Source organism: Chenopodium quinoa, unplaced genomic scaffold (genome assembly GCF_001683475.1).
Source record: "Chenopodium quinoa cultivar QQ74 unplaced genomic scaffold, ASM168347v1, whole genome shotgun sequence".
Classification (NCBI taxonomy): Eukaryota; Viridiplantae; Streptophyta; class Magnoliopsida; order Caryophyllales; family Amaranthaceae; genus Chenopodium; species Chenopodium quinoa.
The window spans coordinates 602,662-629,343 of NW_018742616.1; the positions used below are offsets into that span (position 1 = coordinate 602,662).

At 34.5% G+C, this 26,682-nt stretch overlaps 3 protein-coding genes across 6 annotated transcripts; 2 read left to right on the plus strand and 1 right to left on the minus strand.

Moving 5' to 3' along the window:
• Positions 1 to 3,720: 3,720 nt before the first annotated feature.
• Positions 3,721 to 16,532, minus strand: LOC110721453. 4 transcript variants are annotated; one of them, XM_021900603.1, is made up of 19 exons: positions 15,308 to 16,532; positions 13,193 to 13,732; positions 10,859 to 12,874; positions 10,664 to 10,780; positions 10,333 to 10,515; positions 10,172 to 10,234; positions 9,386 to 9,457; positions 9,028 to 9,288; positions 8,466 to 8,585; positions 7,820 to 7,879; positions 6,948 to 6,988; positions 6,742 to 6,819; positions 6,541 to 6,625; positions 5,870 to 6,033; positions 5,639 to 5,763; positions 5,192 to 5,256; positions 4,738 to 4,883; positions 4,069 to 4,633; positions 3,721 to 3,976 (listed from the first exon to the last, which is right to left on the minus strand). In XM_021900603.1, exons 1-14 carry the CDS (start codon positions 16,214 to 16,216, stop codon positions 5,908 to 5,910), a joined length of 4,671 nt encoding a protein of 1,556 aa, XP_021756295.1. In that variant the 5' UTR covers positions 16,217 to 16,532; the 3' UTR covers positions 3,721 to 3,976; positions 4,069 to 4,633; positions 4,738 to 4,883; positions 5,192 to 5,256; positions 5,639 to 5,763; positions 5,870 to 5,907. The 4 variants fall into 4 exon arrangements, with proteins under 4 accessions (XP_021756295.1, XP_021756294.1, XP_021756293.1 ...); XM_021900602.1 differs by adding an exon at positions 5,335 to 5,406 and having other exon boundaries at positions 3,721 to 4,633; XM_021900601.1 differs by having other exon boundaries at positions 3,721 to 4,633.
• Positions 16,533 to 19,685: 3,153 nt separating this feature from the next.
• Positions 19,686 to 22,761, plus strand: LOC110721457 (SPX domain-containing protein 3-like). The gene is made up of 3 exons (XM_021900610.1): positions 19,686 to 20,012; positions 21,863 to 22,028; positions 22,219 to 22,761. The coding sequence occupies exons 1-3, from the start codon at positions 19,761 to 19,763 to the stop codon at positions 22,584 to 22,586; spliced, it is 786 nt and encodes a 261-aa protein (XP_021756302.1). The 5' UTR covers positions 19,686 to 19,760; the 3' UTR covers positions 22,587 to 22,761.
• Positions 22,762 to 23,090: 329 nt separating this feature from the next.
• On the plus strand, positions 23,091 to 26,149 carry LOC110721456. Its single transcript, XM_021900609.1, has 2 exons — positions 23,091 to 23,404; positions 24,832 to 26,149. Exon 2 carries the CDS (start codon positions 24,882 to 24,884, stop codon positions 25,857 to 25,859), a length of 978 nt encoding a protein of 325 aa, XP_021756301.1. The 5' UTR covers positions 23,091 to 23,404; positions 24,832 to 24,881; the 3' UTR covers positions 25,860 to 26,149.
• Positions 26,150 to 26,682: the final 533 nt, after the last annotated feature.

A 26,682-nucleotide genomic window follows, 5' to 3' on the forward strand; every position in this document is an offset into this window, starting at 1 on the left:
AAATTATCTTATGAAATTAATGGTTTTATCTAAATACCCGATTAATAAGATGTTTTTTTCATAAAAATAAATTTAAAACTTATTACGCAATAAAAAAACTTTACCTTCTTTAAAAATTTTATGTCTAAAAAATTGAAAAGACAGATAATTTGTTAGAGATCAAAGAAGGTCACAAGAAATATACAAAATGGTACTTGTATATAGATTTGAGAGTTTAATTTCAAGTGTAAAAAGCAACGAATAATGATTTAGGATTTAAATTATTTTAAAAATAAAAATTATTATCTTTTCACATTAAATATTTTATTCTAATATGTAATCAATGAAATATCATATTTACAATTTTTTTTTCTTTTTTTGAAAGGTATCATATTATTGTCATATAACTAATAACAACGAATAAAATACAAAACAACAATAAATTAAGTCGCATTATAAATTACATTAAAAAAATTATACTTTTATAATTGGCAATATCATTTTAATTAAATTATTATTTGTTTTTGTTTATTTTTTTTGTCTGAAATTATTAAATTGTAAAATAAATCAAATAATTATAATAAAAAATAAAAAAAAAAAAGAAAAAGAAAAAAAAACTTAGAGTATATAGGAAAATATCTTTCCCTGAGATATATGTATGAAAAATCGTGCATCCACGGGCTTTCATCTAGTGAAAGTGAAATACTGAAGAGCACCTGTTAAACTGCGGTATAAAGTAGGATCCCGGAATGGTGGTTCCGAATCTGCACTAAGTTTGGGCTTAGTATTGATAGGAATTGTTGAGGGTTTACAAGAAGCCATACCTGCCGTTCTAAGATCTCATGTGCATATTTCAGCTAAGATAGAGATAAATATGAGTATATGACGGTGTACGAGTCATTGCAATGCCCAAAAAATAGCTCAAAGGCCCCAAATCTGACATAGGAAACTCATTTTGTAACTGAGAAATAATTCCGGCTCGCAACATGTCATTAGATGTGGCTAATATAATATCATCAATATAAAGAAGCAAATAAGCCATATAATCACCCTGTCGGAAAGTAAACAGTGAATTATCACTCTTAGCAATGATAAACCCCATTTTAATTAGTAATTCGCAAATAATAGTTTATTAATTTTTTTTAATCCCAATAATTTTTTTTTATTTTTTTTTGCACCTTTTTGTTAGTGGGTAATTTAAATTAGAAATTCGTAGGTAAAATATAATATAATTTTTTATCTTACTAAAAGATAAAAAATCGTTAAACTACTACGTTGAGAAATATAGAAAGTTTTATCCTAGAAACTAAAAGATAGATTAGTTTAGCTCTGCTTTGCTTCAATCTGCTCTGCTGACTTCTGCTCTGCTCTACTCTGTCCAGAAGCTCAAAAGAACAGGGCCTTAGTATACAATTGGTTCAATTCTAAACTTGTATGGACTAATGCTTGTAATTTTATGCCTACTAATGTTCACATGATCCATTATATTTACAAAACCTGTGACATATTACTTAATTTATAATGTTTTACAAAATATTGAGTAATACACAAGATTTATTGTGAAAGGCGCAACCTAAACTCATATATTAAATATATTATGTAGTAATTTAATAAGCTTTATGATTTTTTTATGAAAATTTTTTTAAAAAAAATAAACTCATACTCTTTTCTTTCTTTTTTTTTTTAAAAAAAAAAATTGAAAAATTATGTAATTTTTTTTTTTTAATTTTATCTTTGTTGATAGAGAAAGATATAAAGTTTATCTTAAATATCTATCAAGATAGGTTAGTTATTTAAGCTCCCTTAAAGGGTTTTTTCAAAGAACAAAAAAAAAAAAAAGATAGGTTAGTTATTTCCTAAAATAAATAAATAAAGGATAAGTTAGTTATAGTACGTATTAGCCGACTCCCTCCTATTATATAAACTATTCAAATGTCTTAATTAATTCTCATCATAATTCATAAAACACAATTCTACGTAGCAATCCCTATTCTTTCTCTTTGTTTTACATGTTCTCTAATTAATTAAGAGTAAAAAGAGTATTGACCCTTGATTAGTGAATGAACATGTCTAAACTACCACCCGGCTATCGTTTCAATCCCAAAGACGATGAGCTGATTCACCATTATCTTGTCCTAGGATGCCTCTTGTTAATAATATTTTCGGCGAAAATGCTGATCATCCGTCAACTGTGTTCGACTCTTTCGAAGAATCTGACCGTGAAGAAGAGGACACAGTCCGGTATTTCTTTACTATCCCCAAGAATGTGTCGTCTGGTGACAGAGATTGTAATCGTGTTAAGAATAGAATACGAACGGCGGGTAGATTTGGTACTTGGAAACTTCAAAGAAGTGATCCGGTTGTTGCCAAGAATACCTGTACTGGCGAAGAGGAAGTCATTGGACTTCGAAACCTGTTGAAGTTCATGGAGTTGAATTTGAATGGAGTATGCATGAGTTTACGAGTAATGTTTTGGAGGAGAACATTAATAATGTCTCCACAATTAGACAAAAAAGACTACGTGTTAGTGTTGGTAATACTACTAACAACGATAATGTTGTTCAAGAAAACAAAAGGCAACACATAAACTTGGTACCGCCGGTGAATGAACAAGGACTTTCTTATGCCGAAATCTTTTAACCAACAAGGTGTTCCCGTTGATGGCAGTACAACTAATAATAATGATGTGGTGCTTCCACAACATGATGAACAAGAAAATCATGTATAAGAAGGCGGCAGTGATCAAATGCAACAAGCAGGTTTCGTAGATAATGAGCATTTAGGTTGTGGCGATGACGTGTTATCAATACAGGATTATTTGTGTGGTTCTGACTTTGATCTTGCACCGGAGTTTGCAAAGTGGTCTGGTCAAGTACATAATAATCAAGTTGTATGCGGCGATTCTCAAATGCAACAAGGATGACCAATTAGGTTTTGGCGATAAATTGTTTTCAATACAAGAGTTGTTTGGTTTAGATTTTGATCTTGAAGCGGAGTTAGCATAGTATGGTCAAGGAGATAATAATGAACTTGTATACGGGGGTGATCTAAAGCAAGGTCCCGTAGACGACGAATTAGGTTTTGTTAATGACATGATTTCAATAGAAGAGTTGTTTGATTCAGATTTTGATATTGATGCGTAGTTAGCAAAGTATGGTCAAGGAGATAACAATGAAGTTGTATGCGGGGGTGATCTAATGCAAGGTTGTCACGTAGACGACGAATTAGGTTTTGGTAATGACATGATTTCAATAAAAGAATTGTTTGGTTCAGATTTTCATATTGAAGCGGAGTTAGCAAAGTATGGTCAAGGAGATAATCAAGTTATATTGGCAAATCAATTGGAATTGCAACAATAGATTACTGTGAATGAACAAGGGTTTGTTCTGTGAATGAAAAGATTGCACAATATTAATTTTATTAATCATGTATTTTCCAATATTTTAGTTGAGATTTTACATTATCTTAGAATTACACATGTGATTAATATTAATCTGTGATAATGTATGAATTATTCAAAATAGAGTTTGTCCTTTGATTTGCTATTTTTCTGTCCCTTTTATTTTAAACTTCGTATTTTATAGCCTTGATCGTTAATAATGTTTAACAAAACCATAGTCGGCTAAATATACTAGTATGAGTAGTATCTAATTTTTTTTTGCAAGATTTACGTCTGGCTAGTAGCTACTAGCTAGTCATAAAACATAGGATCCAAATTAAAAGATCTTACCAAAAAAAAAATAAAAAAAATAAAAATTAACCTACTCTTTATATTTTCAATACGACTGAATACAAAATTCGATTGAGGATTAAGTTTCAGTTTAAAAACTGTAAGAATACACAAAAGAGCAGTAAGGTTTACAATAATGGCTTCATAAATCAGTATGACTATAAAATTTTGCTAAAATTCTCGACTTTTTCTTTACGACTTTACGAGGACAATGCACTATCATCTTCACTTTATCATGATTCATGACCACATATTTCAAGGACAGAACTGTTCTTCAAAGAGAATTTTTATTGAATGAATGGAGGGATCAGATCTTGAATTTGTATCCTTGATAAGAAAAGCAGAGCTTAGCAGCATACCTGTCAAGACGGCCGCTTGTGAAAAGACCACCTCTCTAAGTGTCAGTGATGACATTGCAAGTAGCTTCATCGGCAGATCATAGAATCCGTACATACACAGATCCCGAACACGCCAAACCCTCGACCAGTAACCAATTGAGGGGCTGAATGGCCCACAAGGATCACATAAATATACGAAACTTTTCCACACAGATTCCCACCATGAAATCAATGCAGTTTTCCATCAGCATAACTCATGAACTTCACTCTCTGATTGGTTTAAGTATATCCAATTCTCTTCCAAAAACCACTCATTGCAATCTATAATAAGGGTCTCCCAAACAAACATATTGCCACCTCTAGGTTAAAAGATCAGTTTGAGTGGCTCAGTGGCCTCTTTTTTCGATAAAATGACAATATTTGGTGAAGAATGAAGTCAAGTAGTTCGGAGATTTGATCAATAGATCTTGTTCCCTTACCCAAATCTATTTTTAAACAGCCAAGAAAGTATCCCGTCTCTCAAACTAAGTCAATCAGATATCTAACTCAAGTTAACTTCGACCAGAAGTGGTTACAGCATAGCACTCTGAAATATGTGCAATAATTAAAAAAAAAATTAAAAACCATCAAGGCAATTAATGTGAAGTTCCCCAGCAAGAAAAAAGAGATTCTTATTTCTTAAGGATTTACCTCTTCTCGTCAACTTAAGTTTTCTGTATTCAGAGGTGAGCTCTGCAAGCTCTACTGACAAGTGACAACAGGAGGACCATGCATAATACAAGGTCTAAGGATATATCCAAGCAGGTGAAGCATCCATCAGCTCGCAGCATATTCACCTGTAATTCCGCATAATGAAACACCAGTCAGTAATCGCAGAGCAGAAATTGTTAAGTTTACATAGATGAATCTACAGATGCATGGCTGACTGGCAAAAAAATAACAAAAAAAAAAAATGACTAGCTAGCAAAAAAAAAAAGGATAATTAAGGTAGAATATGCCAATTGCCAAGGCTCAAAGCAAGAGCCACTCAACAAGCAGACGTTATATATATCCAGAAAAATGACACTAATCTATCAGAAGCAGTGGTCAGACCTTAACAGATAGTTTTGATGGTTTTACTATGTGTCCTATATCCATATCTCACCTTCAACATTGCATATACTTGACAAACTCCAACTTAATAAGCAACAAGCCTCCGACCATTGAAATCTACCAAATAAGCAAAAAATAGTCAGCAACAACCATTCAACTTTTACCAGCGAGTTATACAACAATTTGGGCCCATACCAGAGATAAAGGACATGTGCCCATGTTTTGCAGTACCATTCTAAGTGCAATGAATGACCAAGCATGAAGCATCTACAAGTATTTAAATGTGTCCATCAAATATTAAAGACATTTGAAACTAAGAGCATAGAATAAGCCCACAGACAATTAAATTAGCATGTGCCAGTTTGGTTCTGGCCAATTTTAATTAAACCAGTTCAGGTCACATTGGCATCAGTGTCAACGAGCTTGCCAATATAGTCCAATTAGTTTTGTCACCCTTGTTTGTTTTGGTCAACATTGATTTGTTTGAGAGTGAGCTTACCTTGCCATGAAACATCTTGGGTCCTGGTTAAGCCAACTCCAATAATCAGTCTTTCCAGTTATCAAAGCAAAACACCTCAACCAAGCACTGGAGGGAAACAATAGAATTGGAGTAGAGGTGGGTGCCTTGTGGAGAAGTAGGGATTGTCAGTTTGTCTCTCTTTTATTAATGAAAAAAAAAATTAAGGGAAAAAATATCATGAAATAATAATTATTCTAAGAAAGAACTTACCACAGTCATCAGCTCATCACAACACATGAGATGGACCACTATGGAAGACTTATACTTGGGATGACCTTTGGAAGCAGTCGGTACTGCTGTGTTGTGTTTGCATCACCCTCAGCTAAAAGACAGGTTAGCTCATTTTCCAAAGTAGCGTAAGCATCTGCAAATGCCTGAGCAATACCAAAATTGTCAAGAACTCAAGACAAATGGCATATGTATTTCTATTCAAAGATATGTGCCACTAAATCCAGTTGACAAAAGTCCGGGTCAACCAAAAAAACAAGCAGACATTTTTGTTTGATACCAAAATGGCAATAGTCAAGGTTACAAAACTACTTATTGTAAAAAAGATAATAATAGTTCTCTACTGAAACACAAATTCTAAATGTCATCATCATTTAGAACGTACACATTATAGAACTTGATGATAGTTTTATTAATCACCTGGCTTCAGCCCTTATATAAATTGAAGCTGGATCATGATTATTGTATATATTAAATTGAAGATTTAGTCTGATCAACATTTTCAAAATAAAGCCAGCCACAAAGTTACGGTAAGCAGCTCAGCAAGACACATTTCAGGAAGTGAAAAATAAAAAATAAAAATTAAAACAAACAATATAAATGGACCAACAAATAGATGCAAGTATGTATAAATAAATCTATTTCAAACAAACCTTGATACACTGATGAATCCGGAAGCAATTCTTCCCCACGTTATTTGTTGGAAACAAAGGATCATCGATGTAGATTGGATCAATGCTACAGTAGCATGCAGGCGATATATATCAAGATAAGACAACAATCATGCAATCATAAAATCATGATAGCAAATCAAACAAGAATGTATGCTGATGCTACAACAGTCATTCAGTTACCTGCATCCTCTTTCTCTGTTTATATATAACCCACTCCCTTGTATTGAGACACGCATTTGTCGAGGATCAAACACATTCCTGCATCCAGTTAATTAAGGTGTTAGAATGAAAAATGCCAGATACCATTTTGAGATTTAATGTTTAGTCATTGAATTCAGCAGAAATAAAGATATATACATAATATGACTAATCATCCTTCAACTCACCCAAAGAAGTAAAGAAAATCCATGAAAAGACTCCCAAGGTTCTGCAAAATATTTTACTCTATTGTTAATAAAATCAAGAATATAACCCAAGTTCAACTAATAATTGGGAACACAACAACATATTCCAAATACCAGGTTTTCTGATAATTATTTGACAGCCTATATTATTCACAAATGATGCACCCAAATAAAACTGAATAAGTTATTCGGTCAAATGCAAATGTCACAAATCCAAACCCATCTAAAAATACCCTTCCCTTTCTCCCTCTTCGCCTTTTTTTTGAGGATGATTTTACCAAATTATACTTCAGTTTAGCACCGAGGAATATAACTTGGTTATAGCCATCTCTACCTCTAGAACTGGTCTCAGTCAACTAGTCAAAGATACATTTTCCCTTGACTGTTTCAACAAACATGGAATCAAAGAGTGTACATAAACAAGATAATTAAAATTTTTCCAGCTTAGATATTTAACCTGGACAACAAAGCCCCCTAACATCATAAATCATTTATTGTCATGATTTGTGAGCAAAGTTTCTTTTAGGAAATTTTTTATACTTATGAGCAAAATTATGCAGACAATTGAGGATATATTAATTTTTTCCAACAATTATAATATCAATATGGCCCATTCACACAGATGACATGAAAGATCTAACATGCCAGACAAGTGACAGATGTCTGTGTATACCTAACAGATGCTCCATTAACAAAATGCAACACCTGCCTGCTTTTATTATTAAATAGAAAAAATCTCCCTCAAAGTCTATCATTTTTATTAGATATTTTATAAACCGTACAGCAAATCTAATCAGGGAAAAATAAAGTCTCCAAACTTTATGGAGCACCAGCAATTTCACTAAGATTCATACTTGGTTAATAGGCCGGCAATGATGATGCTCATGCTGAAGAAAACGTGTAATCAGCAAAACCTGCAAAAGATTGCAAAATAGCTAAGCATTGCCCATGGTTACGAAACTCTTACCAACAAATGTAAGTGCTACAGGAATTTGGTAGAAACATTAGCCAAAACAAATCACCATATTTCAATTCTGATTAATTAAAGCAAGAATTCATCCTAATCCATGTCAAGATTAGGGCATGTAAGACGGAGACCCGAGGATGCACCGGTACGAAGAGTGGAAGGGTGGGACCATGGAGGGGTTAAACGAGGCAGAGGGAGACCGAAAATGACTTGGTTGGAAGGAGTTAGGAAGGATATGAAGTATATGGACTTGCATGAGGGTGAGGTATTGGATCGTAAGGGATGGAGGAGGAAGATTTTTGTGGACGACCACACGGAATAATCAATTTTGGTTCATGTAGCCGAGCCCATTTATGGGATTAAGGCTTTGATTGATTGATTGATTGAAAGCAAGAATTCATCCTAATCCATGTCAAGATGAAATCAGGAAGCACATAGGGAAGAGGGTAACAAAACTAGGAACAACAAAACTTGGCAAGCAATTATGTACAAGTAACAATGTAGCATAATAGACAATCAGGTAAAATATTTACCAAACAGTATGAACTCAAGCCTCCCGAGTACGATTGATCAAGGCTACGGTCTGCTAAAAATTGCTTTAGTACCAAAGCCAGGGGAATGGCAGCAGAAAACTGGTCAGTAAGCTGTTTAACCTGCATAGCACATTTTGGCATGAAAACAATGCTGATACAGAAACCCATTAATAGCTTCATCACAAAATAAACAAAAGGGATTTGTCAAAGGACCAACTAACCAAAAGCTTAAACTGATGGTTGGAGTCCCAAGATTGGTTTATATTCTATCAGAATTTTCATTAGTTTTCCGACATAAGATTATAAGATATTAGCAATAACAAATAAGTAATTAGTTGAAGCAATTACTTTCAGCACCAAATTAACCATTATATATGTCCAGCAGAGAATTAGCAATTATTGTCTCGACTTTAGCATCATTATGGCCAAATAAATGACTGCAAAAACAGCCTACCTATTTTAACAATTCACTTGCAGTTTGCAAGATTTTAACTGGGAACCAATAGGTTTAAAATGATGATATAATAAGAAAACAACTGAAAATCGAAGTAGAAATGTATACCAATTCAGTTGTTTGCAGCCCTGTATGTGAGGGTGACTTAAAACTAATGTCTAGACGAACTGATATACAATCTTTGTCACAGTTGATAACTTTTGAGTGAGTCGGTTGAGGAGCACTGTCTGAGCCAATATTATCATTTTTATCAACAGATCGTCCATCATTCAGCTTATTTTGACCCCTTAAGGAAATGTGCACAGTAGGCGCAGCAGTTGCAGTAACAAAATCATGTGGAACATCCACTACTAGCATGATAATGGGGATCTACAACAAAGGGAAAAAAATATATTGCAAAAGATGAATCATCAAAATCTGAAAGAGCAACCTCATTTTGTAGAGATATAATAAAAAGAGTTGTTACCGCTGTATTCTCCACGGTCTTCAAAGAATCTGCTTTTACCCATTCCTGATTTCCCAGGTATCGAGCAGCATGCTGGAAGATTCATTGTGTCAGATTAAGCTTTCTAAAAGGTCCACAATGAACCACTTGAAAACTAAGCAAACAAAAGAGTAATGATAGGAAGACAAAAGTCAAGAATCAAGAAGAAAATCAGGCAGATGAAAATCAATGAGCATAACTAGACTTTGAGAGCAGCTTAAATCATAGATGAATCTCATTTGAAGGTATGATGCCACTTATCTAAAAAGTGAAAGGTACTCTATGTAAGCCAACAGCAGTAGCAAAGTATCTCATCTATCAATTAACTCAATGCCCACAACATTAAACTTAACATAAACATAAATTTTTACATATGCGTCCAATAAATGATGTCCAGGAAGTAAGAATCAGCTGTTTAAATACAATAACTGGAGCAACAAGCAGCATAGAGTAATGAAAGGAGGTACTAACTTACAGAAGTAAGCTAAATGAGTAGTCTAGAAAATTAAATGGATTTGGTGAAGCTAATATTCTCCATTTTTTTCATCTGCAAGCAATATGATGGAGCAAGATATGACAAAACACTCGGAAAAAAGCAAGAAGATCAGACACTGCAGTGGACAGACATATGGTTTAGAAAAATAATCAATCAATGACTTAGTGCTGCTTGCTCATTACATCTCTACCACAATGACCAGTGTAGCAAAAGAAGAACGGAATCATAACAGCAATGGCAGTAACACCAAATTAAAAACTCTATCCCCGTACTTGTAGACATGTTTCCTTTATGCTATTACGACCTTCTAAGATTCCAGCTTCCTTAATAGGCTCCTGGAAATGCATCAATGTACACGTTAGGCCAAAGCACAGAAATGAGCACAAACTTCAAAGAAGAAATTACAATTTAAAAAAGAACAAAGAATACTCACCAAGTTTCTCACTGGAGGAAGACAAACCACAAGATCCACATCACTTGTCGGAAGGGACAAGCCAGTGGCATTGGAACCAAATATATTGGTCCTGGAACGAGGCCAGAGAACTTGGAGCGAACGTGTCACCCGCTTCACCGCCCAATTAACATAAGGTCTCCTAATTAAATTCCCGGTAGCAACCTTGATCATTACAAGAGGAGAAAAAACATTCATATGCAGCATTGCTGTAGGGAAGAGAATGTAGACTTGGAGGCACTACAATGTACAAAGAAACGCACACAAGCTGCATCCGAACTAAAAAAATAATAATAAGATTTCAAGAAACTACCTGCTTACAAAAGTAGTCAATTTCTTCATGAAGAAGATTGTGCATCAACGGGAGAGACGCCTTCTGTTTTGAGCAATTTACAAACTCAGGTGGTTGCAGGGGAAGAGCAACATCTGGCTGCAGTTAAGTAAGGTGACAAGCTGAGATTTATTGTGAGCAAAAAAGTAAAAGCAACTACAAAGAGAACTCACATACATGTTCTTGATCATGAGTTAACTGGGAGATTGCAATTAAGCGATCTTGCAGTATTGCTCCCGGCAAAGGCTGAACCATTTTCCGAGCAGCAAAGTTCTTATTTTTCCAAGATGGCCACATTACTTCAGCACCATCAACACGTACACAAGCTTCTTCAACGTTAGTCCCATCATGAAACCATCCTCTTACACCCAGGTGCCTCGGGCTGGAACTACCAGACCTAACAGTTGGAAAGCCTCTATGTTTTCTGGAGTCTCCTACAGGAGAAGGTGGAGGAAGACGGGGAGCACGTGGAACACAAAGCACTACAGGTGAAGGTGGGCGTTTAATTCGAGGATGTTCACACCTGTTTGGAGGAACGCGAGGACTTCTTAATTCACGATTACACTTGAACTCGGATCTTGACCTTTCCCTTGATATACTTGGAATTATTATAGGCCGGAGAATTGGGTAAGGAAGCGAATCTCCAGATTTGGCATCACAATCACCAGATATACTGGCCAAAGATCCTGGAATTTTATCTTCCAACTCCAAGTCTGTCATTGTTGAAGAGCTATGAACCATTTTCCCTTCATTCCCGGACCTAACATAGCCGATTGGTTGATGTCCTGGAGGCAAAGACTCGAAAGGAGAGCAAAAAGGAGCAGCAGATGGGGAGTTTAGTCCATTTGTACTATAAGATGATGAAAATGCAACCATGTCATCAACAGTCCTATTCATGTCAGCTTCACGCCAAGCCCATGAACTGTCATCAGAACTAAGTGAAGGAGGGCGAGAGAAACTAGCTCCCCGATAATCAGAAGGATTCCAATACATGACGCCGCCACCAAAGAACTGATTGTAGTCTTTGCCAGAGACAGCATGGACTTCATATTCTTCTTCTGATACCCAATGGCTATCATATTCATCAGCTAACTCTTGTGCGCTAGGTGGTTCAGAGAAGTCAAAGTAATCTGCAAAGTATTTTCTTTCTTCTTCACTACTTAAAGCACCTTTATGGGGACTTTGGGCAGCAAAGCTTTGTTGTTTTCCAGTTTGACGCCTTGAAATAAATGGAGAATCATAATTACAAGTCTGTACAACAGGGGACCAATCTAAACTAGCTGGTAATGGTTGTGGCATAATCCTACCCATCTGTCCTCCAATATTAGAACTTGTCTGATGCATCTGTCGTATGAAAGAATGTTGAAAATGATTTTGCCAGTTGTGACCAACTTCCAAATGCAATCTGTCTGTAGCAGGTGGAAGATGATGTGAATCGAAGCCAGCCAAACGATTAGGGGCCACAGTAGGCCATTCATATGAGGGATAATATGCAGGAATTACAGCTTCACCATTATACCAACTCTGGTTATCTTGTTCACGGATCAGGTTTGTTTTACTTTTATCATCCACGGTTTTTCCACACGATGACATGGCATTTGTGCTGCAGGAAGCATGGTCCTCATGACCATCATCGTCTTTTTGAGCAATTTGATTATTCTGATACTCTGCTGCAGCCACTGTAACAGGGTCTCCATCAGAATTAGCTTCATGAACACTTTGAAACTCTGTCGTCAATTCAACAGGACTCATATCAGATTCCGCTAAATGATGATCAGTTTCCATGTTGGGAACTACAGCATTCTTCAGCTTATTCGAAAGTAAGTGACAGTCAATCCTGGGACTATGTTGGTCTCCCACAGAAGATGTTATATCACCTCGTTCAGAGCTACACAGATTGACCTCTGTACATCCAGCCTTTCCATAGCAAGGAGCTAAATTCTGCTGACCATTCAGACAACTAATAGAAGTGTCATTTGACAACTTTTTCATACCAGCAGCGTTATCTGTAGAGATATGTTCTTTCTCACATTCTGTGGTGGTACAGGAAGAGAAAGCAGTCTGTGTTTCAGCTGAAGTGTTGAGGACTTTACTTGAAGCATCCGGCTTCCCACGCAACTTCTTTTTATTTTGTTTTCCCTTCTTTACGGGAGAAGTTTGTGACCTCTCAGGAGCCGACGTCTGGTCCTTTACCTGTTTATGTCAGTGCTTCAGTAGTCTTAAAGGATTAAAAAAAAAAAATTGAGAATTCAACATTTAAGAAGACAGTCAACCGAAACAAAAACTACACTGTGCAACCTAACATTATTCCTTTCCCCAAAGATAGAGGCATTATCCATCCACTAACTCCCTCAAGATTCGCCACCCCCCCACCTTGCTCAACAGGTTGATGCAAGCATGCACAAACCAGATTCATTGCCTTGAAATATCTTAATTCATAAGTAACAAAATCATGTTTTCTCTATTATAAAACTGGTCCGCAACAAAAGCTACAGAAGGAGAGAGAAATACCTCATGAGTCTTGTCAAGTACAAAGGCATTATCGCAATTCCTTATAGCTGGATTAATCTTTTTAGAATTACGATTCTTCCCCTTCTTCTTACGTTGAGTTCCACCCTGCTTCTCCTTTGATTTGTTTGCCACAATATAATGATTCTCCTCATCCATTAGTTCAAATTTAATGTAATCAAGTGAAACAGCCATAAGTAATCCTCTCAATTTGCTCAATATGCCATCTGCAATCATATTTACAGATTCCAAAGAGCTGAAAAAGATCTTCTCCTTATTAAAGTTATCATGAGGGCAAGTTAGTGCCATTTCAATTATAACCTGAAGCACAAACAACCGGTTCACAACATGCCTTAATATGGTAGGTGGCCTGGAAGAAGGTGAAACTAGATCAGATGTCAAGCCTAATTCTGCTCGTCTTTGTAAATGCTCTGTAGTGGGTGCATTTTGATCTCTGTATCTCACAGATTGCTCCTCCGCTAAACCGAAATTCCACAATCCGTTCTCCATGCTCCCATCAGCGCCTTTTAAGATTTCACCCGTCTGAAAACTTAGAGTAGTCAGAAGTCAGACTATAGTTCAGCAATGGCCAAAGTCCAAGGCAGCAACTTCATATTTTTCATACAAAAAATCCCCTATACCAAGTGTCCAAGTACCTATATACTTTACAAGAAAAGCTTGAGTTCTTCCCCACCATAAGCTCAAAAGAAAGCCGTATAGCAGAAAAGTCATCGACATTTAACCTCCAGACTTGCCAAGCTTTTTTTAGTAAAGCATGGCTATGGTATCTTGGAAATTGGGATAGAAGCTTCTTTCTTTAATATTGGACCATCAAGATACTTGTAACATAAAAATTTGAGAACCAGGCAAGTAGTTTTACAAATAAGTGAGTTTGCATAGACTTCCATTGCCAATGCCTATGTTCTAATAACCACCTCCATGCTCCAGGAGGTGAGCATTCTCCAGATAGCCTCAACTAGTCATACCTTGCAACCCACATATAGATTTGCAACATTGCATCAGCTGCATCATCTGCGTCTAAAAAGGAGAAAAAACGAGGACCGGGAGAATGAAAAAGAAGAAAAACTAACTCTTCTGAGAAAAATTAGATAGTTTCTTCAAGAGAGCACTATATCCTTCTAACAACAGCATCTTTAAATCCTTTTAAAAAAATAATCGTGATATGCCTATAAAGCTAGTCCAAGTTTTAAAATAATAATAATTATTATTATAAAAAAAAAAAAAGGCATACTTCTCAGTTCTCACTTGTCCTAACAAAATAGTGACAAAGAGAGTCACACATACATTACCAAAATAAAAAACATGTAGGTTTACATTGGGGTTTTGGACCCTAATATTTAATTTGGCTGAACATGTTGAATACTTTTGATGAAGGAAAAGCAAATGGTTGAGATTATTTATCCTTAGACTTGACATGCTTGTGGGCGGTTAACAATTTAGCAAAGAACTGAAACTAAAGAAAAACAGTTCAAAGATCTTACTATATGTTTATTTTTTATTTTATTTACAGAAACACCTTACTGTCTATCTATGTTAAAATACACAAACTTAAGCTTTAGTAGCAAGACCTTTAGTTGTGTAGTCTTAAGCCATTTCCACCTATTTCATACGCTTGTAAAAGAAAGGCAAACATACGCTTTTTTGAGCAATGCAAGAAAAGAACAGTTCCCCAACATTCAGCATTTGTGTTTCCTCACTTTCCAAACATCTACAGTCTATACAACCTAAAACTACTTGATTCCAACATAGTTTCGAATCATTTCCATCTAATACTTCGTTTAACACTAGAATGCACTCAACTCTTTCCGACAAATACCATGAATATTAACCTTGCTTCCTCAAATCCAAAATGCAAGTGTTTTTAGCCAATTGATTTAGATCCCATCATACAAGTCATTCAACCATATCAATGCAACATTATTGTTTTTCTTATAGTACAGTTACAAATAACATTATAGGTCATTGCACAATTCAAATACAACATTGTATGCCACTTCACAAACCAATGCAATTCAAACCAATTCTCATAATTTGAATCAGAGGGAGTAAATTAAATTAAATGACAATATCAAAAACCAAAGAAATTGGAGAAAATACCATAGATTTCGCGGTCTTCCCCAAAACCATCCGAAACACTTTCCTTTTCATACCATCATCCAACTTCTCCCACCAATCAACACACCCTTTCTTCCTCCAATACGCATTTACCCCCAATCCAACAGCATTGTTAGCCTTCTCTTTCAACTTCATCCCTCTCTTCTTCCCACCACTACCATTCACCCACGCCAACCTCAACGCCACCTCAACCCGATTCGCCACGAACGCCTCGAGACTATAATACCCTTTACCCTTCAACCACCCCAACTCAGGCCACTCATTCCCCAACTCAACCCAATCCGAATTCGACCCATTTAAAAAACCCGAGTCCGAAACCCGGTCCATAACCCGAACAAACTGATCAAATTCCTCAACAAACCCCTCACGAAACGTCACCGTGTCGAGGGTTTCAGCACCCGAAGAAACCCCAGAACACTCAGAAGAGGAAAACAGGAGAATCGAAGATCGAAGCAAACGACTCGACTCATTCGAATCTGCCACTCGAGCGAGTAACCCACGAGATCGGCGAGTACAAATGGTGGGTTGAGAATCCTCTGAAGGAAGGTCAGGGAGGAGGAAGAAGGTCACGTGAGGAGAGAGAAAGAGGTGGGAACGCATGCGGAGAAGAAGCTGAGTGAAAGTGGGGTCAACAATGGTGAGGTGGGCCAGTCTTTGGGGAGGAGAGAGAGCAGAAAACCATTTCAAAATGGCGGATTTTTCTGGGTTCGGGTTTGGGTTTCGGGTCGGGTTAGAAGAGGAGTTTTTGTAGAGAGAGATGTAAGAAGGTAAGATGTCGATGATTTGCTTGGCATCCATTGATGCAGAGGTTTTTGCGAAGGTGGTGGTGGTGGTGGTGGTGAAGGGTTGTTTTGACGGCGGCGATGATCGTTGATTGTGTGATTTCTCCATTGAAGAGGTGAATTGAACTGTAACAGCTAACAGGTAGGAGGAGAGAGAAAAGAGAGAGTGTTGTTTTTGATCGCCGAAATGTATGGAGTGTTGTTTTATTTTGTTTTTTAAACTAATTCAGTCATTTCTTTGGTTAATGGCATGGATTATCCCTCTATACACGCAATTTAATTCTCCGATTACAAGTCTGGTTTTCTTTGCCTTATAAAAATTAATATTCTTTGTATAAATAACTTATGCTTTTTTTTAAGAGTGTGAAAAGGTATTACGAAAATTTATGCTAAATGTATACAGTATGTAACAAAACCACGTGTGAATTATAATATACTCCGTACTTTGTTACTTGCAAATTATGAGTACAAATGAAGGTCGATGTAAAGTATGTGAATATATACTACATATTGACAAAATGCAAAGCATGAAGGCCTTAACAAATGATGATGGAGTACTGAGTAGTCAAGTATAGATACACATGCAAATAAAAAAATCTTCTTTGAATATGCCTTGTTCATCTTTGGATATGTTCAACTTAATACTTCTTATGATTTAATTTGTAATATATATACTTATTTGAACTTATTGATCTTATTATACCTTCATTTTTGACCAATTTGCATCATTATTGAAAAATATCTTTAAAAGAGAGCAACACAAATCAAGAAATGTATGTAACATTATTAATGATCTGATCTTTCAAAAAAACAAAACTTATATGGAAGAATTCAATACAATTTTATTATAGGGGTGCATTTTAAAAGAGAAAGTTAGTCAAGGAAAGGGAGAAAAGCTCAATTGTGAGGCTTGTGACACATTTTGACAAAAAAAATTTGAAAAAATAGAAAAAACTATAGATTGTGTTAGTTAATATTATTAGAAAATTAAGTTGAAACTCATATATAGTTGATTAAAAAATATAATAATATGTGTGTAAAATTTTGAAAACAATTTATCGAGGTTTGTCATCCTAATCAATGCACCAAGTGAAATATCCATTAAATCAATTCAAGCATGTTAGTCAAGCATATAAAGAGACCTTATGATTAGTCAATTACACAAATTTCCCAAAAAGCTTGGAATTTCCTTGAAATATAGGTCTTGCACGCCATGATTATTCAAACCGTCTTAATAAATATTTTCACTTGGTACATTGATTAGCATTATTTTTTTTTTCCCCTCTCGGTGACTAGTTGAAGAAAATTTATTGGACCACTGTGTAAGACATTACTATGCTACACCAATGTTTATATAATTTATGATAATATCTAGAGGGATGAGAAAGACAATTTACCACCACTCATTGTGTTATCAACATCATTACCTAACTGATTAATTAGCTCATGAGCAAATTAAAATTCTTGCAAAAATAGTCAAGAAAACCCAAAAAAATGGAAGAAAAAAAGTGTCCTTTAATACTTATAGAAACCTTGAAAACAGTAATAAAAATTAATAAATAAAATAGGCATATAGAAGAAAAAAATCTCAAAAACAGATCATACTTTAATGTAATTTTATTTTTTTAATAATTTTCCGTAAAGCATGACTTTGACCAATTACTAAAAATGCAAAATCAAAGCATAATTTAATTTTAAGTTCTAAGTTAAGGAGATTCGAAGTAGATTCCTTGGAACAAATGTAACCATCAATGAAGGCACCGAATCTAACACTATCGATATGATGTCATCGGATAATCTTGTCTTCACCAATAGCATATACTCACGACATTATATTAAAATGTAATTATATATTAATCCATATTTTATATATGAGCACTACTTTATTTATTTTAATTAAATAGGATTTGTTTAGGTTATTAATCTTCTTGTCCCTTGTTACAATCATATGGATACATGTACGATCCATGCTTCAATTGTTACAATCAACTAGATTTATATGATGCCATGCAAATGTTTGTCTTCAAGTTTCTACGAATAAATAAATGAAATTTTATTTTTTATTCTAAATTTCCACAATGTATCATTACATCCTAAAAAGTTGCATTAATTAAAAGAGTAAGACTTAAGACAAATTCTACAAATATAATTCTTTTTTTTCAAAAAAAAAAAAAATTATGTAAGAATCAAGCTAAGGAGGGGGGAGGGTTATTATTAATCCTTCATATTTATTAAGACAATTATCATGACACGTAATATTGAATTTAGGGGCATATATTGGTTTTGTTTATCAATTGATATCTTGTTGAAACTTGACATTAAAAGGAGAGTGGAGTTACTTTTATCGTGAAAATAGTATAAATGCAATGTGATAGAAAATAGTGAGATATTATCTTTTATTATTATTGATTATGAGAGACGATGTAATACGGTAGAGAACTCTTTTTTTAAAAAAAAAATTAATTACTGCTTTTAATTAAGGAATAATAATGTAAAAACTAGTCTAGGACAAATTGATTAATATTCCCTTAAAAAGACATGGTAGAACTTTAATTCAAGATTGTCTATACAGTTCAATCTCATCAATTATCCACACAAGTTCATACAATGCTTAAGCATTATCAAATCATTATAGTAGCTTCATGGGTTGACTTTTATTCAAATGTCAATTGTAAGGGTGACTTTCGATTAGATCATCTTATATTAAAGTTTATGCCTCAAATTATTTTGAAGATTGCCTTAGATTTTATTTTTTAAAAAAATAATAATAATAATAATAGTAACAATATAAATATCCCTATATTATATCAAAAAAAAGTACTCGTAGTTGTTATATATTGATCACAATAAATGAAAAACATATCTTATAACAAGTTAGCAAGTATCTTTTTTCTAGTGCAAATAGAGCCATAAAGAGTAGTGATTTACACTGAATATGATCCCGGATCTTGCGTGTCACCTCTCAAGTCTTTAATCTTTAACCAATTAAGTTAGGTGGAATCCACAACAAGTCAACGTTCAGCAAGTATAAATACCCAACACCTCCCACTTGTATAGTTGTATCTACTACGAGTATATAACATCTACATCAACAAAAATGAAACTTGTAACTACCTAACATGAGTTGATTTAGTCCCTAAAGGTACATACCCATGAGAGTGGTGTCAAACTAAAGATGGAAAATTTGAAATATCCCAATTTGATGCTCTTCTTAAATACCCAAAATCACTAAAAATCCTCTTCCCATACATTGTCACATGGCATGCCAATTTGACAAGCAAAGTCATTCCCATGCCTTATTCAATGTTGACCCAATTGGTAATTAACGGAATATACCGCCAAATTCCTATTTTCTACCTAACGTCTTTATTTACTGTCCTTTTATTTTCTTTTTCTTATTCATATGTACTTAACATTATTGTTTACCCAAAAATAAATAAATAAAAAAAATAAAAATAAAAATATGTCACTCATAATAATAAGCATATGCTTTTTAATATTCTTAGTGTGTTATTAATTCCACCCCTTTTTTCCACATTATAAAAAAGCTCAATATATTGGTTGCTATCTTTCCCATATATATACTAGTGATTTTGATAAGGTAAATTATTTTCTTAGGAATTAATTTAATTGAGTTGATTAGGAAATAAAATATGAAGTTTGGCAAGAGATTGAAGCAACAAATTCAAGAGACATTGCCGGAATGGAGGGACAAGTTTGTGTCATACAAGGAGTTGAAGAAGCTTGTACGTTTGATCTCCACGACGACGATGCCGCCCGGTGGTGATATGTTGCCGGAGTATGGCAACCCTGAGTCTGAATTTGTCCTGCTATTGAATTATCAGATTGATAAATTCAACACTTTTTTCATGGAGAAGGAAGAAGATTTTATTATTAGGCATAAGGTATGTACTTGTAGAATGCAACTAACTTCTTTACTTTTTATAAATCTCAATGTTTCTTTATATTTTAATTGAGATTTTGTCTTGAGGTTTTGGAGAAAAGGTATTTTTTAAAAGATAAATTCCGTCATAATTATCATACGTCATATATAGGTTGGTAAATGTTCGATCAAGACTCATATATACTATACTAAATACTATACAGTGATGTGTACATATCTTTATGAAAGAGAATAAAACACGTAAAACATATGTTAGATGAGTATTATTTATTATGAAATTTAATATTTAATAAGTGGATCCGAAACAGTGTTGAATGCTACTTTCATCTTCCCAAGCATTCGGGGGTTTGATTCTTATTGTGGTTTTTAGGATATGACTCTAGGTTAAAGTCATTAAACTGTAACAAAAAAAAACCTTGTGGAGAGTGCATTAGGATGGTTATGTATGAAAGATTTGGCCAGAAATATTCATCAATGTAATTTTTCTCCTTTTATTTTCACAATCTACTATTATACGGAGTAATGAACTTCATCATTTTTTTTCCCTGATTTTAATAGCAAATTTTAGTGGTTTCGTAAATTATTTGATCAGCTTCAGTGCCTCATAAACCAAAGACTAGTAAAATGCAATTGTATTTATGTCCTGAATTTAGGAGTTGTGTAATCATGTTTTACCATTTTACACACATTTAGGTGCACCGAATTGAAGAAGTTAATGGCCTGAAAAATTAGCCATATAATTAAGTTAATATTAGTAGGTGGTCACAAAATAGAAAGGGTGAGAATACTCCCCAAAAAAGGATATGCCTAAGCCCTGTTCTCAGAGAGAAATAATTGCCAAAAGAATATGCTGCCACTCTGCATGCTTACGTAGATACTTATAGCATATACCCAGCTATTAAAAGGGTGTTACGCCATAACAAGTTATGTTTGCTATATCTCAACCCGACACCCGATCCATCCATTCATACACTCCGTAGCTTTTTATCATTACGCTAATATATCTCTAACAAATGGGTCTATTCCGACCAGTATCTCTAAATCTACATAAATAATACCCTTGTGACTAAAATATACGGAGTACGTTAAAAAGGTGAATACGTACAAATAGAGCATGCTCACACTGTGAACGTTTTAGATTACTAAAACAATTGTCATTAGCTCAATTAATCGGTATTTAGTATATTTGTTCATTTGAATGTTAAATGGTCTTATATATTCTTCGGAAAAAAAAAAAGTACAAGTTAACAGAATAACAAACCTCCTATTAGTTACAATTAAAGGTGTTTGTATAAAAATTAGCTTTCAAATTAAAATGTAGCTATATATTGATCACAAATTGATATAAGTGGGCGTATTGATACCATACCTTGACTTGCTAAAATAATGAAGATTAAAAGAGAATATGATTTTCTAAAAAAACTGTATGTACTTTATGAACCTTGACTGGTCAAATAATATTTTGCTAATAGTACTTTGGTACTTTCTAATGGCCTCTTGGAATATATTTAGCAATAGTATTATGACTTTTCGTCAGGTTAACAGCTTTTCTAATCTAAGCATACATGTACATTGCTCTCCACAGACTCCAATAGGTGAATATAGATAACAAAATCAAGCCATTTTATTTTCTTACGGAGTACATGTCACCAAAAGGCGAAAGCCACCTTTATCGCCCTATACCACTATACATGACCTTTTATTTGTTACGTAACACCACCTTTTTTTGTGCACTATATATATGGCATGTAGTCACGTAATAATTGAAATTGTTTCTTTAGAGTTTTATTTGATGTTATATATATTCGAAAATGTAAAGTACTCAAAAATAAAAATGCTTCGACAATGCAGGAATTACAACAGAGGATTCACATAGTTCAAAATACACGGGGGCCAAAAGGAAGTCATCCTTCTGAATTATGTTACAAAGAAGAATTAGGAATGATTAGAAAAGACATAGTCAATTTTCATGGTGAAATGGTGCTTCTTATCAACTACAGCAACATCAACTACACTGGTATATTCCCTTGACACCATCAAATTTTATTTTCCTCTTTATTTTCTTGCCACACAATTTTAAAAAAAAAAAAACAAAAAAAAAAAGGATTATAAAACTTATGTTAATTTAATGAAGAATCATATTCTAAAATTACTATATACATGAAAAGTCCTTCCTCACTTTTTTTTGCCTTTTCTTGGTTTCAAAGGGCTAGCTAAAATCCTAAAGAAGTATGACAAAAGAACAGGAAGTTTGTTGAGATTGCCATTCATACAAAAGGTGCTTGAACAACCATTCTTCACGACCGATCTCATATCGAAGCTTATCAAGGAGCTAGAGGCTACAATAGAGGCAACGTTTCCTCGTGGAGTCGATCACGAAGAACATGTAGAAGATACTAAGAGAAAGAGAGAAAATAATTATGAGTTACTAGTTGTGGGTGAAGGCATATTTAGGAATACAGTGGCTGCTTTACTAACTATGCAAGATATAAGAAGAGGAAGCTCTACTATTAGTCATTTCTCTTTGCCTCCTCTTAATTTGCCTAAGTTTGAGGTTGTACAATCCATGCTATAACCTTAGCTACTTCAAAACCAATTGTCTAATTAATTATATTTGTTTTGATCTAGTATAACCATTTTTAAATATCAAAATGGTTGTATAACTTTAGGGTAGTATGAATTAAATTGTCATGATTTATATGTTAAAGATAATTGCCATGAGTATTGATGACAATTTACCTTTCTACTAATATTATTATTTGGTATAGTTTTGCTATTATTTTTAGATTATATATTTAAGATCATATACCTCTCATCAAGTTTCTAAACACCTTAGAAAGTTTTCCATTAAAATAACCTTCTAGATTGGTTACTATGATCCATTTTCTACCCAAAGAAAATGATTTTAGAATTTGATTTTCAAAACGAACACTTACTTTTTAAAAAGAGAAATGAAAGTAAGGTTATATCTATCATCTCACAAAATTACTCCGTATGATTGTATATATTAAACCGATTTTTCTATGTACTTGAAGTATGTTGTGGATTCTTTATCTATAATTCTATATCTACTCGGTAATGAACTAATCATTTTCCCACAAAATAAGATCCGATTTCTACCCTAATGTCATGTAAGACCCGTATTTAAGACCCAAAAGGCCCAAATGTTATTTTCAAAATGTTTCCAAGAAAACCGAATATGATTGTCAATTGTATTCTACACAAACAAGTTGATTGCAGGACAACCTATTTTACCTCTTCAAAACAAAATTAAAATTTTCAATTCAAGGTAAAACCCAAATTGGGATATAAGCTTAATGAATCGAAATTAATCGAGGGATTTTCATTGATAAATGAACAGCTTCAATCTGCAACAAATCATATCAACTACTGGTTAGTCCCCTTTTCCTCATAGATTGAGTAATTTATATTTGTGGGTTTTCTTGTTTTATTGGAACAATTGAATTGAATAAGTGAATTTCTTGTGTTTAATTTCTTTCAGAATTATAGTTTATTGAAATTTAATGTTGATATGGGTTTATAATTTCATTGTTGATTTCTGCAGAGTGTGCTTTTGTGATCATATATTACAGCGAATTACCTTTATGAAAATTTCTCAAGTTTTACGAACCCTAATCAGTAACTAGGGTTGAATGAAGGGAAAAGAGGGATTTTTGGCGAAAAGAATACGAATTGGGATTAAATTTAAAATGGGTATTGAGTTTGCATAGAAAATTACTGAAGCAGCTAGAAGTTCATATGTTAATATTTCAGCTTTGGGTGTGAAGTCTTGAATAGACTATTTCTAGGGATCAGTTTGAGTCAATTGATTACTGATATAGAGGTAGTAAAGTTGAATTTTGTTGATTCAACTTATAAAACTTTAGAGCAATTTTAGTGTAATACAGTTTATAGAACTTTTGATATCCTGAGCAAGAGGTTTGCCTTTTACTTTGTGATAATAACCTCCAAAGATTGGCATGATAAAAGGAATATTGTTAGAACTTTGTCTGGTTGCAATGTGGCATTGCTGTTTTGAACCTTCCGAGGTCAGAAATTGAAGTTTAGCTTAGTATAGAGACAAAGAGAGCACACGTTGGATTTTCCAAGAGTTCGTCGTGGATATCTGTAATATGCTGCTTCCAAATCTTTCATCTTAGCTTATGCTTCATTACTAACGGGAAAAATCCTAGATGTGAACAAGGTTCAGTATTCGGCAATTCTGTTCCTGATACCTTTTTTTGTAGATGAGCTGTACAGCTTCAGTTTGACTATTATTGAAGGGAGCTTCTTCCTGTCTAAGTATTCTTTGTCAAGTCATCACCTAATAATTTTGTGTCGTATTACCTCTTTATTGTTTTGTTGTATTTTGTTTTGAGGTGAATCAAGTTGGGTGAAAAGACTATTCTCAGTTAGCTCTAACAAGGATTGTGAGTGGTTTTGAAATTGGAAACAGAAATGCCATCAATGTGGATGGGGGGCTTAAGGCAATGGTTTTAGTTTTGTTTTAATATGTCTACCTATCTTTCTAAATTCAGACCTGGATGTGTTATCAGGCTACTGTTGTTGGTCTTCAGCCATTCTTCTTTATGGTGTTTGACTGTTGATCACTACTTTTTCATTAATATATACTCTGTAGAAAAGTTACTTCTAAGCTTAATTCTGCGACTGAGGCTGAAAATTGAGTATTCCGAAGTATAATTCCACAAATATGTACCTATGGATCTTTTGTCCCCCCTCCCTCCCCTAAGCTCCTCCTCTAAGGCAGTGTTTTATTCTCAGTCATTAAGGTTGACATGTTTCTTTGTTATCTGTTGCAGATAAGGAGTAGCAATTGGCTAGTTCTGTAAATCAAGTGCTTACGGGAGCCATGTCATCACTGATTAGAACTCCAGTGCCCAACATTTCTGTTCCTGGATTTCGTTACCAGAGCCAGAAATATAGGAGGTTTACCAATAATCATGTTGGACTTACTTTTCCAAAACTCCATATAAAACGCCTTTTGGTTTGCTGCTCAAAGTTGACACCATGGGAACCTAAACCTCTTACGTATGCACCCACCGATGAAGCAGAACCCGAGCTTGTGGAAGAAACTCCCAATTTATTTGACACCCTTAAGTTGGAGGACACTGCAGCTACACCAGCTACTGATTCTGAAAAATTAGCTCAAAAAGCCAGCAGCCCATCACGAGGGGCAGGTTTTCTGAAATGGCCATTGTGGATCTTGGGTCCTGCTTTTCTTCTTGGCACTGGCATGGTCCCGACTTTGTGGTTACCCATATCGTCTATATTTCTTGGGTCCAACATTGCCAGCCTACTTTCCCTTGTTGGGCTTGATTGCATCTTCAATCTCGGTGCAACTTTGTTCCTCCTCATGGCTCATTCTACCACCCAACCAAAAGACCCGATGGAAGCTCCCCAAAGCAAGGCTCCTTTCAGTTACCGATTCTGGAACATGTTTGCTTCAATCATAGGCTATGCTATCCCCTTGGCATTGCTCTTTGGCTCACAAAAGGGTTTCCTTCAACCACAGCTTGCACCCATCTCATACTTGGTACTTTTAGGTCCCTACCTCCTGCTTCTGTCAGTGCAGATATTGACTGAACTGCTGACTTGGCATTGGCAATCGCCTGTATGGCTCGTAACTCCTGTTATATATGAGTCCTATAGAGTGCTACAGCTAATGAGGGGTTTGAAGCTTAGTGCAGAAATTAGTGCGCCTGCATGGATGATGCATACTATAAGGGGGTTGGTGTGTTGGTGGGTGCTGATTCTTGGTTTGCAGCTCATGAGGGTTGCTTGGTTTGCTGGATTCTCTGCTAAAACGCGTAAAGAGCAGAGATCATAACTGTAAAATGCACCACCGGCTATGAGTGTGGTCAATATTTTCTTATAATGTTGGTTTAGCTAGAATCTTACCTTCTGACCGTTCTGGGAATGGATTTTCGTCTTTTTAATGTACGTGATGTAGTAGGATGATTGCTGGTCAGTTGTAATGTCCTAGTTCAGTACTGTATTTGTAACTACTTGTATGTACTACTAGTAATTAAACCTGAGCGACCTACATTAAATTTCAAAATAAATATCAAATGCCTCCCTTTATTGGAATAAAATGCGACAGGCCCACAATTATCTTCTGTAAATGTTAATTTTGACGGCCTTTTTTTTGGTTTTTTGAAGGCACATTTACTATGACAATGAGTATATCGTACCGGGAATGTATGTAGTATGAGTAACATTTATATAGATAGTAGATCTGTCCAACTTTATGTTTTTCACATAAAAGATGCATATTTTGATGATTTAATAACAAGAATCATCAATATTTGAGCACTAATTTTTGTTGTTGCAAGAGTGATCACAGCTGAACAGCTATTTCCATCTCCTTACAATGGTTATTACTCCGTACTATACAGTTCTAACTTTCAAGTAATTAAATTGCGTGATCGCATTATTTACAGACAAACTATATAAATTGAGCATTGTATTGGTATGAATTACGGAGTAATTTGTAATGTTCGAGGTCAATTCATTTGATATCATCAACAATTAACGTTGAATTACCGTTAGTAAGACAAAATTGACTACTGTACTACAAATTCAGTCAAAGCAATTATATCATCAGGTGAAAATTATACTCTTGTAATCAAAATCAAATCCATTTATATTTG

Excerpts from the sequence above, each read along its gene's own strand:
- LOC110721453 (XM_021900604.1), bottom strand. The coding sequence starts at position 16,216 with ATGGAGAAATCACACAATCAACGATCATCGCCGCCGTCAAAACAACCC. Across the intron at positions 12,875-13,192 it reads TACTTGACAAGACTCATGAG|GTAAAGGACCAGACGTCGGC; the intron begins GTATTTCTCTCT and ends TGACATAAACAG. Across the intron at positions 8,586-9,027 it reads GGCTGCAAACAACTGAATTG|GTTAAACAGCTTACTGACCA; the intron begins GTATACATTTCT and ends TGTGCTATGCAG.
- LOC110721457 (XM_021900610.1), top strand. The coding sequence starts at position 19,761 with ATGAAGTTTGGCAAGAGATTGAAGCAACAAATTCAAGAGACATTGCCG. Across the intron at positions 20,013-21,862 it reads ATTTTATTATTAGGCATAAG|GAATTACAACAGAGGATTCA; the intron begins GTATGTACTTGT and ends TCGACAATGCAG. Across the intron at positions 22,029-22,218 it reads CAGCAACATCAACTACACTG|GGCTAGCTAAAATCCTAAAG; the intron begins GTATATTCCCTT and ends TTGGTTTCAAAG.
- LOC110721456 (XM_021900609.1), top strand. The coding sequence starts at position 24,882 with ATGTCATCACTGATTAGAACTCCAGTGCCCAACATTTCTGTTCCTGGA.